The sequence below is a fragment of the Gossypium arboreum genome, chromosome 4 (assembly GCF_025698485.1).
Source record: "Gossypium arboreum isolate Shixiya-1 chromosome 4, ASM2569848v2, whole genome shotgun sequence".
Taxonomy (NCBI): Eukaryota; Viridiplantae; Streptophyta; class Magnoliopsida; order Malvales; family Malvaceae; genus Gossypium; species Gossypium arboreum.
The window spans coordinates 4,200,095-4,214,044 of NC_069073.1; the positions used below are offsets into that span (position 1 = coordinate 4,200,095).

At 34.6% G+C, this 13,950-nt stretch overlaps 1 protein-coding gene and 1 pseudogene across 1 annotated transcript; one reads left to right on the plus strand and one right to left on the minus strand.

Moving 5' to 3' along the window:
- Positions 1–427: 427 nt before the first annotated feature.
- Positions 428–9,302, minus strand: LOC108455381 (putative dynamin-related protein 4A; annotated as a pseudogene).
- Positions 9,303–10,487: 1,185 nt separating this feature from the next.
- Positions 10,488–13,011, plus strand: LOC108456158 (putative F-box protein PP2-B12). Its single transcript, XM_017754758.2, has 3 exons — positions 10,488–10,970; positions 11,875–11,993; positions 12,344–13,011. Exons 1-3 carry the CDS (start codon positions 10,665–10,667, stop codon positions 12,801–12,803), a joined length of 885 nt encoding a protein of 294 aa, XP_017610247.2. The 5' UTR covers positions 10,488–10,664; the 3' UTR covers positions 12,804–13,011.
- The last annotated feature ends 939 nt before the right edge of the window (positions 13,012–13,950 follow it).

Consider the following 13,950-nt stretch of genomic DNA (forward strand, 5'->3'; position numbering starts at 1 on the left):
TAAACAACAGACATATTAATAATTAATATAAATAAAGAATACGATATTACTTCAAATATAAATAAATAATAATTCGTTATTTTTAGAAAATGAATTCATAAACTTGAGTTGGATGCCACGACCATTTGGCTCCATTAACTCATTCACAATCGTATTGTGAAGTGAAGTGAAGTGAAGGTATGGTTTTAGTTTTAGTCACCTCTGGCTTTAATTAAATTGTCATAGCTTCCTATAATGTCTCTGTTCGAGGGAGGTGTGTTTGTAAATATGTTTGTATTCTTATATGCTACTCATACGTTACCAACAGTAGGAAAAGCATATATATATTTTGGACAAGAGTTTCATTCATAACAAACTTAAATTTCATTTTCCATTACCAGACAACATTTAAAAAAAAAAAAAAAAACAACCAGAAAACCTAGAGCTGGTCCTTCAAAGTAAACCATTAATACTAATTACCAAGCTTATCAATAATCCTTAGGCTCCTCCAACAAGCTTATGCTCCTGTTCAGCTTCTCACGCTTGGCTGCAACAACAGCTGACTCCTCCACAAATGCTGGAAGCCACTACCATTTGGCCCCATTCACAAGCCTCTTTCATCTTCAATGTCAGATTATGGATTGCTCTTTTGCTCGATGCCTGAAGCTTAGGATAGTTCTCGGAATGATCCATCAACCCATTTATAGCAACATCCTCCGAATATTCCCACACCTCGCTCATGAATACAACTGGCTTGCTGGAAATTTCTTTCACTTTCCCCTACAGAATAGTTAAGAATGCTGTTCTTGGAAGAAAATTTGGCAGAATAATACCTCTAGCTTCCTCCAAAACAAGTATTTCATCCATCAAAAAGTTTGTTGAGAATGATAAGTTATATTGGGAACCTTTCTGAAGATCATCAAAGAAATTGTTGAGCATTTCAGCTAGCCTAGCTGTGCAGTGCATCCTTTTCTCACCCAGATATTCTTCAAATTCTCCGTTAACAAGAAATTTTTGCATCGACTCCTTAGCTGCGCCAATAATCTGAATAAACCCCGTCATTGCCTCCGCTGGGGAAGACAAACACATTGGCATTTTCTTTAGCTCCGAGATGATGTGATTCAATTTTTCAGTAATTTTTCGTACGATCTCTGGCGAACATTTTGATATTATTGTAGCTTGAATTTGAACAAGCTTCTAAGCCAACACTGGTATTCCCACAATAGATTTATCAATCTGGAATAAAAGAGGATGTGATTGAAACAGCCTTGCTTCTTCGATTCTTGCTTCCTCGCACGACTCATCACCAATACGGTTGCACACACGTATATAACCAAGCCCTAGGTTAACATCATCAGCTGTAACTTTCTCTAGCAATCCTTCAGGTGATTTATCGGCTTTCAGGTTTTTTACCTCAATATTATAAAAAAAATTTATACACGAAAATAGGTTGTTAGCTAAATTAATTATGAAAATGGTATATTTTTTTAGGTCGTGCCTATTTGACAGGCACAACTAATTTTTTTAATATTAAATTTTTTTTCATTTAAAAAATTATTATTATATATATATTTTTTTGGGTTAGTATACAACCCGTGTATATGGACGGGAGAAGCATACATACATGTTGTGCCTTCTTGGTAGGCGCAATTGGTGGGGCCCACATGCTTAATTTTTTCCCTATATATTCTCCCGAAAATCAGATGAAGAACATACAGAAAATTTAGCAGCAAAATAGAAGTAAAAAGAGAGGGAGAAGAAGGAAAGAAAGGAAAGCAAGAAGAAGGATAAGGTATTTTAATTTATTTATTTTTAAATAGAATGTAGAATTTTGTTAGAAATTTTATTATTTAAAAGTTTGTTAGATTAATAATTTTGTTAGCTTCTGAATGAAAAATTTTGCATTAAAAATTTTATGTAACTTTTTTGCTATTCGAAACTATTTTGAGAATTTTGAAATTTTTTTAACAGATCTAGTATTGAATATGGAGAATTAGTTTTTCGTATGCATTTATTTTGATGAAGAAATTTTGACAACAAGCGTAGGATGTATATTTGAATGTCGCAAACAAGTGGCAATGAGATTCAATAGAAATATCTCTTTTGATGATATGAAGGAAAAAATTAGTGAAAAAATTTATAAACGTTGAGGGAGAAGGATCTCGAAACTTTTCTACAAGTTTCCAGTTTAGACGGATCCCATAAAATTCACCGAAATGGAACTTGTAGACGATGAAGACGTGGAGACAATGGTCGCTCTTTATTGTGGGACTTGGAGCAACCAAAATGCACCGATTCAGTTATTTGCTGAGTTAGCTGGTGTGGAGGAAACTAAAGATCCCACTCCATTAGGTGAAGAAGATGGAGCTCAAGAACCGTGTATGGTGGTTCCGGTATCATACGTTGGTAGTCAATCAACTATACATGGGATCGACTTTGATCTTAATGCTGCACCCGAGACTGCTATGGTTGGTGATGATGTATACCATAATAGTGATCCTTTTGATCATGAAGTCGATAGTGAAAGTGATCCTGACGTGGATGAGGTCCCGGATGATATTGACGATGAAGGCGTGAATGAAGAAGTAAATGTTAATGCGTCTTCAGTCGGGAACCAGATTCATCGTATTGTGATACATAATAATCCTGGGGCACACATGTCTCGGATAGACCCCGATGCGGCGCATGTGGCTGAGTTCCCAGAGTACCCTGAAATACAATCTGCTCATCGGATGACCGTATATTCTAATCTTGAGGAGTTGTTCGTGGGCCAGAGATTCGAAAATAAGGAAGAGTGCGTATTTGCCATTAAACGGTATAGTATGAATATATCAGTAGACTATAAAGTCGTCGTGTCTAAACCGACATTATATATTGGAGAGTGTTGGAAGTCGGCGGAAGGCTGCAATTGGCGGATACGAGCTGCATTTATCCAAAAGTCGCAAATGTGGGAGATACGAAAATTTGTTAGGCTTTACACATGCACTTCATCACGTATGATAGAAAATCATCGAAAACTTGATTCCAAAACTATCTGTACGTGCATCATGCCAATGGTTGAAGACATACTGACCATTAAGGTTTCAGTATTAATTGTCGAAATACAGGCACAATTCCAGTATCGAGTGTCATACCGAAAGGCATGGATAGCTAAACAGATGGCAATGGAGTAATTGTACGGAGATTTCGATGCATCATATAATGAGTTGCAGGGACGGATTACCGCTATGAGGGAGTACGTACCAGGGACTGCCATTGAGTTGCAGACACGACCTTATTACAGCCCGGATGAGCAACTACAACCGAGAAAAAGAATTTTCCAACGGATGTTCTGGACGTTTGCTCTATGTGTACGTGTATTTCCCCACTGCAAGCCGTTTTTGCAAGTAGATGGGACATGGCTATACGGTAAATATACACAAATCTTACTTCTTGCTATTGCTCAGGACGGGAACAATAACGTGCTCCCGATTGCAGTTGTCATCATAGATAAAGAGAATAAGGAGTCGTGGGAATTCTTCCTTACAAACTTGCGGAGGTATGTTATTAGTAACGATGTATTTGCTTCATCTCCGATAGAGGGAAATGATTAATTGTCGCTATTAGGCGTTCCCGGTGTGCCATGGAGATCTGTTTACCGCATACGGCACATTGCGTCTAACTTCCATCGAGATAATAAGAATGCAGACTGGAAGAGACAAGTTGTGAAAATGGGTAAAGAATAACCTTATCCTTTCAATATATAACATAATGTTTTGTGATGAGACTCTAACTTATATTTTCTTAATACATACACAGCGTACGAGCTTGAGCCACACATTTTCTGGCAAAGGATGACTCTACTTGAGAATGACATGGAAGGTCAAACGAACACATCTTTCCGACAATGGTTGGGTACCATGGAGCCGTTGCAATGGGCTCAAAATTTTGACGAGGGCTTTCGTTACGGTCAAATGACCACAAACTTGGTGGAGGGCATCAAAGTTGTGTTATTGAAAACACGACATCTTCTGATTTCATCTGTCTTCTTGGCTACATTCTACAGGTTGGCTTCCTTGATGCCAAGAATGGGTCAGCAACAAGTCAACCAAATGGAGGCAGGACACGTGATTGTCGAATATGTCAGGGATGCAATGGTTGCAAACTGTCAGATGGCGAGGTCGATGAATGTAGAAGTATATTCACGACGTAATGAAATGTTTCGCATTACAGAGACCATCGATCGTCGACCCGGTATACCACCTAGGTCCTACGGAGTTGATCTCCAAAATAGACGGTGCGATAGTAGGAGGTTCCAGACACTTCATTATCCTTGTGCACATGTTATAGCAGCTTGTGCTAAAGTCTCGCTCAATGTAGATCAATTTATCGATGAAGTGTATACCCTCAAACGCACGTTGCGTGTAAGGGAGAATGAGTTTCCCGTACTTCCTAACCTATCTATTTAGGAGGTTCCTCCGACGACATTCGAGCTTGTCCCAGATAAAGGGTTGCGTAGGAACCCAAAAGGTCGTCCGCAATCATCTAGAATCCGTAACGAAATGGACATTAGAGAGAAATCCGATGGGAAGTTGTGTGGAGTATGCAGATTACCCGGTCATAATCGGAATAAATGCCCACTCCAAAACTGCCATATTGGACAATTGTCGTGATCGGATAGAAATTAAGATTTTGTTAATTACATGTTGGAAGAAAAAGTCCCGCCGAGTAGCATTAAATGGATTTTTTAAGCATTTTAAAATTGATTGTTTTTAATACTCCTCTTTTTTTTGCAATTATGTACTTCAACCCAAGCAAATCCAAAATTCACCTTCGAAGCACATGTTTATATACAATTTACATACTTACTCCGGGTGAAGTATGACTATTTGTGTTCATACATACTTAACTCGGATTTATTATGTATTTCATTTACTATTATGTATTTCATTTACTATTATAATTACGTTCTTCAACCGGGGGAATGATGACTATCCTTTGTAATTAAATGATAAAAAACTCATTACATAAATAGTCATTACATAATTTGCCAAAAATAAATTAAATTGATAAATAAAATGCCAAAAAAATTATTACATAAAAAAGGAAGTTATTTATATTACAAAACCCCTTAAAATTGATGGTTTGATGGTGTGTTTCTAGGGGTATATTTTTGTGGAGCCCGACGTTCACGTTGCGGACGACTACGACAATCAAAGTTCTCTTCATCTGTATGTGGGGGTGTGTGAAACATAGACGAAAAATCATATGTCTCAAACGCCATCGATGAACTTGAGTCGAGAGGAATAGAATATGGCGGTGGATATGGGCCGAGAGGAGTAGAGTACGATGGTGGATACAGCTCTGGAGGAGTTGAGTATATGGGTGGATACGGGCCGGAAGGAGCAGAGTACTGAGATAAATATGAGCCGGGATGACTAGAGTACTGAGGTGGTAGTGGGCTAAAGATATTAAACTCTAAATGATATTCGTGGCCTGAGGAGCCCGAGAAATAGTCATCGCCCCTAAATCTGGATGATAAGAACTACCTCCAGAGTGTAGTTCCGGCTCTGGCTCCTGCTGTGGCTCCGGCTCTAGTGCATGATGCAGATCTAGAAGATGTTACCCAATTCGTGTCGTATGCGGGGGGACTACCATCAACCGCCTACCAAACAAAAATGGTTTCCCTATCTCACAGTACCATTGTAGGTACTGTAACAAGGGCTGGAGATCCAAGCCACGATCCATCTTAGGTACCCTCCCAAACTGGTTGTTCCACATCGTAACATATTCTTCATGCTCATCTCCCCAATCAAGCCCATGCCTCTCCCTCCTGGTCATCCCATGGATATCCCCCAATCGTACTGGTGGACTCGGGATATATTGAATGCAACCGAACTGCCGAAGTACTCGATCGCCATGATACCACTCCACTATCTGAAAATTGATAACGGGTGCGCTAATGCACCATAAGTTTGAGTGGACGCGGGCAGACAAGGGAATAACCGTCATAATTTCTAGAACAGAATACGGTATTAATCACATTTTTTATATTAACGTAGGTCGAGTGAAATAAAATAATAAAATAAAATTAATATTGGAAAAACTTACCCCCTCTCTATAATTATTCTCAATCATCAGACGGTATATCGGAACCGTGTATGACCTTCCGATACCCGGATTTGTGCTCCATCTAAGAAAAAAATTGTTAGAACAACATAATCCGAAAAAAAGTCAACTAATTGTTACAACGCATAAAAATTCATCACCTATTAATGAGTGAAAATATATATGATTGGTGACTAATTGATGCCAAGAATGGCATCCGGTAAAGTGCCCACGACTGCAGCAGTATGAGGCATCCGCCTATGTCCATCGCAGAAGGATCTGTCGTCCGACAAAGTTCTCGATACAACATGGCTAACACTGCGGACCGCCAACTGTATGAACGGGTGTTATGCAAATTAGATAATAGGGGTAAGTACATCAAGTGAACAGTACTGCCGTTTGATTCCGTCATAAGTACACCCCCTATAAGGTGCATAATGTAAGCTCGAACGACCTGCATCACCTCCCGTTCATTGGCAGTACTTGGCAGTACTTGGCAAATACTCAAAATTGGCCTTTAGCCATGACAACCTCAAACTGGCAAATTTCCTCTCACTTGGTGAGCGTCCAAGTAATTCATAGAAAAGGGTTGCCGGCCTGGAAATCGAACTTACGCCCGTGACCGTGTTCCCGTCTATGGGGAGCCCGAGCTGTACTGCAACGTCTTCTAGAGTGATGGTGCACTCCCCGCATGGCAAATGAAATGTGTGGGTCTCCGGACGCCATCACTCGACTAAAGCGGAAATCAAGTTATATCGCAGATCAAAAGTCCGGATCAATGCTGCTGATCCGAACTCGGCTAACTCCAAGAACGGTATTAGGCGTTCATCTGGCTGAAACCCTATACTATTAACACGGCCTCTCAATACGCAGTGCGGCTCGACATTATTATATTAGCGAAATAATTAATACAATATAATTTAATTTAATTCAACAAATAACATGACTATGAAATAAAATTTTATTACCATCTCCTTAATGGTACTTGATATGTGATTTGTATTATCAATCAAAGAACTCATTTGTTACAAATCTGAAATTAAAAAAATTGAATTCATTTTTCTTATTTCAAAAGATACAATAAATTATTTCAAATTTTAGAAAAAACACGGTAAATATCTCATAATTTCTCATTTTCTACCTACAATTTTTTTATGTTAGATAACAATAATAATATAATTAAAAACATATAAACTATCTAAATATAAAAACATACAATTAAAAAAAAGAACTAGAAACATACCTAATTAGAAGAACTTTCAAATAACCTATAAAATTATATAACAACAAATTTAATCAACATTTTAATAAATCAATAAAAATTATCAAATAAATATATAATAATATAAAATTACATTATATAAAAATTACATTAAAAATCACAAAACACTAAACTAACACTAACAATTTATAATCATATACTAACACAAAATAACTATAAAATTATTTTTAAAATACATTACTAAAAAAAATCACAATACACTAATACACACTAAACCACTAAACACTAACAATATATAACCTAATCTTAAATTACTAATAAAATAGCTCTAAAAATATTTTTTTAAAATATATTACTAAAAAAATCACAATACACTAATACTCTAAACCACTAAACACTAACAATTTATATAACCTAATCTTAAATTACTAATAAAATAGCTATAAAATTATTATTTTTAAATATATTACTAAAAAATCACAATACACTAATACACTAAACTACTAAACACTAACAATTTATATAACCTAATCAACTATAAAATTATTTTTTAAAAATATATTATTACTAAAAAAATCACAAAACACTAATACACTAAACACTAACAATTTGTAACCTAATCCCATAAATTATTAACAAAACAAATAACTAAAACAAAATACAAAAAACTAATAATTTATAACTTAATCATAAATTACTAACAAAATAATTATACAATTTTTTTAAAAATTTACATTGCTAAAACTCACAAAACACCATAATTTTATAATAAATTACTAAAATAATACATTACCTTTTTTTTCTTCTTATTCTTCTCCTTCTCCTTTCTCTAATTTCTTTCTCACAATCGGTGGCTGCTTTAATATGAGGGGGACCATGGTTATAAGGTCCCCATAAAATTTTTTTTCCCATGAGTGATATGATTCATGCATGAAAAAAAAAATGGGCAGCATGCAGGGGCAAGGCAGCAGCAATAGGGGGTGTCCTACCTGTCAGGCATGACTAGTCGTGCCTACTTGACAGGCTCGACCAGTTTCGGGTATTTTTTACCTGTATAAAACCTGTATTTTTATATATATATTAATATAAATATTAAAAAAATAATACAATAATAATTTTTTAAACGAAAAAAAATTAATATTAAAAAAATTGGTTGTGCCTATCAAGTAGGCACGACCTAAAAAAATATACTATTTTCGTAATTAATCTGACTGACAACCCATTTTCGTTTATAAATTTTTTTTTATAATATTGAGGTAAAAAACCCTCGGCTTTCGTTATGACAGCAAGTGTATGAACCCCCGTCTTGTCTACTTGCCGGGAATCCTAATGGACTCACATGTTGAAAAATCAACAGATGCGGATAAAACATTGAGGATCATGCTTTCCTCAGGCTTGATATAGTCCATGATGATATCTCTAATTTGCTCGTAGGCTGCCCATGAACTGGGACTCTAGTGAGACCAGGTAGATCAATCATTGTTAAATCAGGAACTCGATTCTTTTTAACAACCAGGGTCAAGGGATTATTTGAGATACCCTTACCCTGGCCAGCAATCTCATTGGTCGCTTCCACTACAGCATTGGCAATGTCTTCTTCATCCGTGGAGACAGTTCTACCATTGAACTCCAACGAAAAGTCCGGTGCCGATGCCTAATGATTTTGAAGCCTCATTATGAGAGGAACTCTAATGCATATCCCCTGTCCCCAGGGAAGGTTAATACCTACAAGAGATTCAAGTACACTGGATTTCCCTGAAGATTGATCACCAACCACAACAATGGTGGGTAGTTGAATCCCTCCTTTCATCACCATCAAATTCCTAAGCTTGTCCACGACATCCAAGAGAGGGCAAATCCTATCATCATGAGAGGAAACAATAGGTGCACTGATAGCTTCCAATTGTTGAGCAGGTATCACAGCAAGTGTATCTTGAACATCGTCGTTCATGGCTCTGACAACTAAAGCCCTATTGTCTTTGCCTTTTGCAGAAAAACCGATTCTTTTATTCATTTCTTTCGAGTGAATGATCAAAATGATAAAGAGAGTAGAAGTGACAGATGATTGAAAAAAGATAAAAGAATCGTAGTGACAGATGAAATAATTTATTTATATATAAACTAGTTTATATACAATATATAAAAAGTACCATTTATACATATTAAGAATACAAATAAAGTTGACATATTATAAGTAGTAAAATTAATATTTTGTTAATGTAAACAACACGAATTCAAATTTTACTACATATAAATATAATTTATTTTAATTATTGAAAAATACTTTCATAATTTTCTGATTAAAATAGTGCCCGATTGACTCGTGACATATTTAATCGAGATTTAAATAATAACAATTATCATGGTTAATCACTTTATATATGTTACTCAATTTTCACATTCCCTCTAAAGATTAGAGAATGTGATTAGGTGTCGGTCCAATTTCTATAATTACTAACTATTTGAATTGGAGTATTAGTCCTATTGTAAATTAAAAATTAATTGGGAGGTGATTTGCAAAATTTAGAACTTGTAAAAGGTTTGATTATGAGTTAGGTTGGGTTAATACAAAGTTTTAGACCCGTTTTTAGGTTCAAACTTGGCCCGACTCAAAAAATGGGTTTAAAATTTGTCAAAGTCCAGCCCAGCTTGCGTGGATTAAATTTTTGTATCATTTTTATATAAAAATAAATTTTAAAAATGTAATACATCAAATACATTAAAAGCATTAAAGTACATGTTCTTAACAAATTAAAAATACATTAAAAACTTTTTATACTTGAATAACATTAACATAATTTGTAACTTAGCAAACAAATGCCTTTAAAATAGTAGTAAAATTAATAATAAAACAAAAGTTACACAATATCTAAACAACAATAACAAAATAGGAGCAATATAATAGCAAAATAGCAGCAAAACAACGTCAAAATGCTAGCAAACAACAACAAAACAGTAGTAAAAAATAGTGAAAAAAATTTAGACACTTTCAAGTTAAGCCGGGCTCGAGCCAAAAAAATCGTTTAGAAAACAAGTCTTATTTTTTTTTCTAAACCTAATTTTCGGACTTATATTTTTACTTAAATCCTTCCACTTTTTTAAACATACTTGCAAACATAATTGATTAACTCGACACGTAATCAAGTCTCCCTAAGGCAAAAGCTCATTTTAGAGATAAAATACAGGTTCTATTGCCGATTGAGACGCATTACCTTCCAATTTTTAATTTATAACCAAAAGTGAATGACTTTAACCAGCTAAGCTTAGAGATTTTTTATTCCTTATTTTTCCATCTATATATATCCTTCACATCCCATCGCAATTCTCACGCTTAATCCCAAACGGTTTTTCCTTGTTCTAATTTTGACTGGATCTCATGAAATCTAAAGTTTCTGAAATGGGAGGAGGGAATGGAGACCTTAGCATCGACACTCTCAACCTTAATGCTCTTCCACAAGATTGTATCGCCACCATCATTTCCTTTACCTCCCCTCGAGATGCCTGTAGATTGTCGATTGTTTCAACTATATTTAAATTGGCTGCTGAATCCGATGCTGTTTGGGAAAGCTTCTTGCCATCTCAATACCAAGCTTTAATTCCCTCGTCTCTCTCTTTCTCTTCCAAGAAAGAGCTTTATCTTAGCCTCTGTGAGAATCCTGTTCTCATTGAAGGTGGACGAAAGGTGATTTCATCTCTCTCTCTCTCCTTTACTTTTTTTCTTTAAATTACAATGAAATATTCCATAGAATTATTATGTAATTTAATTTCCATTTAAGACGTATAACTTGCGAATTTGAAATTTTTAAAGAAAAATTTAAATTAATCGAATTAAGTTATTATAATTATAAAAATTAATTTTAAATTTAAATTAATCAAATCAAGTTATTCTATCAAACCTAAATATATTTAATGTTCTTTTTATCTATAATTATTAATTCAATCATTCAATTAAAATATTTTATAAATAAAGAGATAAATTTTAAAATTATACATGAATTATAATTTAGTGTAATTATACATGTGAAACTCTAATTGTGGTTCAAATATATATTTAAAATTTTAATTTTGATTGAATCATACACGTTAAAGAAATAAATACATCAATTTATTTTTATATTGAATAAATATGATTATTTTATGTATGCAATATATAAACATAAAATGATGTTATATCAATAATTGTGTTAATAACTTACAAGAAATAGATCAAAGCAAAATTTCATGTATAAAATTACACAAAATGAAAGTTTATGTATATAATTGCACATTAACCAACTTTTATTTCAAGTATGTGATTTTAATTTATATTGAATCAGTTCGGATTTAGTTTCTTTTGCTAATTATACTATTCTATTTTTTAATAAGCTTGATAAAATTACATTTTGACAGCTCAAAAATAAAAAATTGTATTTTACTATAATAAAAAATATACAATTGAATTTTGCCCCCTTCTTACAAAAAAAATTTCTGATTTGGCCCTTGATTGTTGCTTGAATTTTTTTTTAGCAATTCCTTTATTTTTACTTTTAATTCTTTTGTTCTTTGCATATAACTTAGTCTTAGCAATATTGGTATTGACTAAACAGAGTTTTTGGTTGGAAAAAGTGAGTGGCAAGAAATGTTACATGCTGTCACCCAAAGATCTCTACATTGAATGGGTTAACACCCCAACTTATTGGAGATGGGTGTCTATACCCGAGACCAGGTCTATCTCTCCTCCTCGTCGTTGGATTTAGGGATGAAAATGAATAGTGTATATTTTGATATTTGAGAATATCTCATATACATTTCGAAAATTTGAATATTACAAATTTGAATTATATTTAATTTCATTTATTTTACTCATTATTCGCAGTAGATTCAGAATTGACATAGGTATCCATCATTGAATATCTATTATCTGAATTTACTTTATTTACGCAAATAAGATATTCAAATATCTAAATTTACTATTCATATCAGTAATCCAAAACTCCTCTTTCCCTTTACATTCCTTTATCTAGCAACTCATTTTCTATCATTGCTATCACTTAAAATATTTTGATATTAAAATAGGTTTGAAGAGGTACCGGAGCTCCTGAGTGTTTGTTGGTTTGAAATCCGTGGAAAGATTAGTATCTCCAGGCTTTCACCCATGACACTTTACAAGGCTTACCTTGTTTTCAAAGTACATGATGTTTATGGGTTTGACTATTATCCTGTGAATCTTAGTGTTGGACTTGTTGGAACTGATGGTAGTATGCGAACTGCATATTTGGATCCAGAACATGTTCTAACAGAGCAACAATCTACACTAGTTGAAGATGAGATGCTCCCAAAGGCTAGAGTAGACGGGTGGTTAGAGGTTGAGTTGGGTGAGTTCTTCAATGAGGGATGCATTGATGATGGGGAATTGGAAATGACTGCTATCGAGATAGATGGCGGTAATTGGAAGGGAGGACTCATTTTCCAGGGGATTGAGATCAGGGCCGTCACGCCTAATCTATGTGACTCAAATTTGGGCTTGGATTCGTGAGTTTATATTTTTTTGATTGAATTGTTATCTGTTAGTGTTAGAATTAAGTGACCCAAATTCTTATTTAAATAAAATACGATGGAAAATAAAATAAAAGTAAAATCCATATAGAACTAGACTTCTTTTATTTTATTTTAGAATAAGGTTTTTAAACCTTATTAAACTCCATCTATTTTATATTGATTAGGATAAGGTGTTTCAATCCTACTAGAATATGGCTTTGCAAGCCTATAAATAGACAGATCTATTCCTCTTGTATTTTGAGTAAAATTTTTCGACATAGTGAATTTTCTTCTCTCTCGCCGTGGTTTTTTTTCGAAAGGGTTTCCACGTAAAATTTGTGTGTTCTTTATTTTATTTATTTTATTTTATTCTATTTTTTTCACAAATTGGTATCCGAGCTTAGGGTTATTCATCTCGATCACGGTAATGGCGTCTTTGAAGTATGAAATTCATTGTTGGATCGCAACACAGATTTGCGTTGTGGCAAATTAAGATGCAAGCGATTCTTGCAGATGGATCTAGAGGATGCCCCTGCTAGGATAGATAAGATGCCTTCGACATTAACAGATGAAGAGAAGAAGCGTAAGGATCGAAGGCATTAACACAATTACATCGCATTTGTCCAACGAAATTTTGCAGGATGTGATGAAAGAGAAAACCGCATTGTGTTATGGAAGAGGCTAGAACAAATATGTATGTCGAAAACTCTAACAAGCAAGTTGCATATGAAGCGGCGTCTTTATGCTCATCGTTTGGAGGAAGGTGCGTCGTACGAACACTTAACAGTGTTTAAAGAAATTCTCTCAAACTTGGAGGCCATGGAGGTTCAGTATGATAAGGAAGATCTAGGATTGATTCTACTTTGTTCGTTGCCCCCGTCTTATTCAACCTTTAGAGACACGATTTTATATAGCCGCGAGTCTCTCACAGTTGATGAGGTTTATGATTCTTTAACCTCGTATGATAAGATGAAGCATCTTGTGGTTAAACCCAACTCTCAGGGAGAGGGTCTCATTGTTCGTGGGAGACAAGACCGGAATGTTGATGATGATCGTGGTAGAACACAGGAACGGAATCCTCGTGGTAAATCTAAGGGTAGATCGAAGTCTTCAAACAGAGGTAAAACTTGCAACTTCTGCAAGAA

Excerpts from the sequence above, each read along its gene's own strand:
- LOC108456158 (XM_017754758.2), top strand. The coding sequence starts at position 10,665 with ATGAAATCTAAAGTTTCTGAAATGGGAGGAGGGAATGGAGACCTTAGC. Across the intron at positions 10,971-11,874 it reads TCATTGAAGGTGGACGAAAG|AGTTTTTGGTTGGAAAAAGT; the intron begins GTGATTTCATCT and ends TTGACTAAACAG. Across the intron at positions 11,994-12,343 it reads GTGTCTATACCCGAGACCAG|GTTTGAAGAGGTACCGGAGC; the intron begins GTCTATCTCTCC and ends ATATTAAAATAG.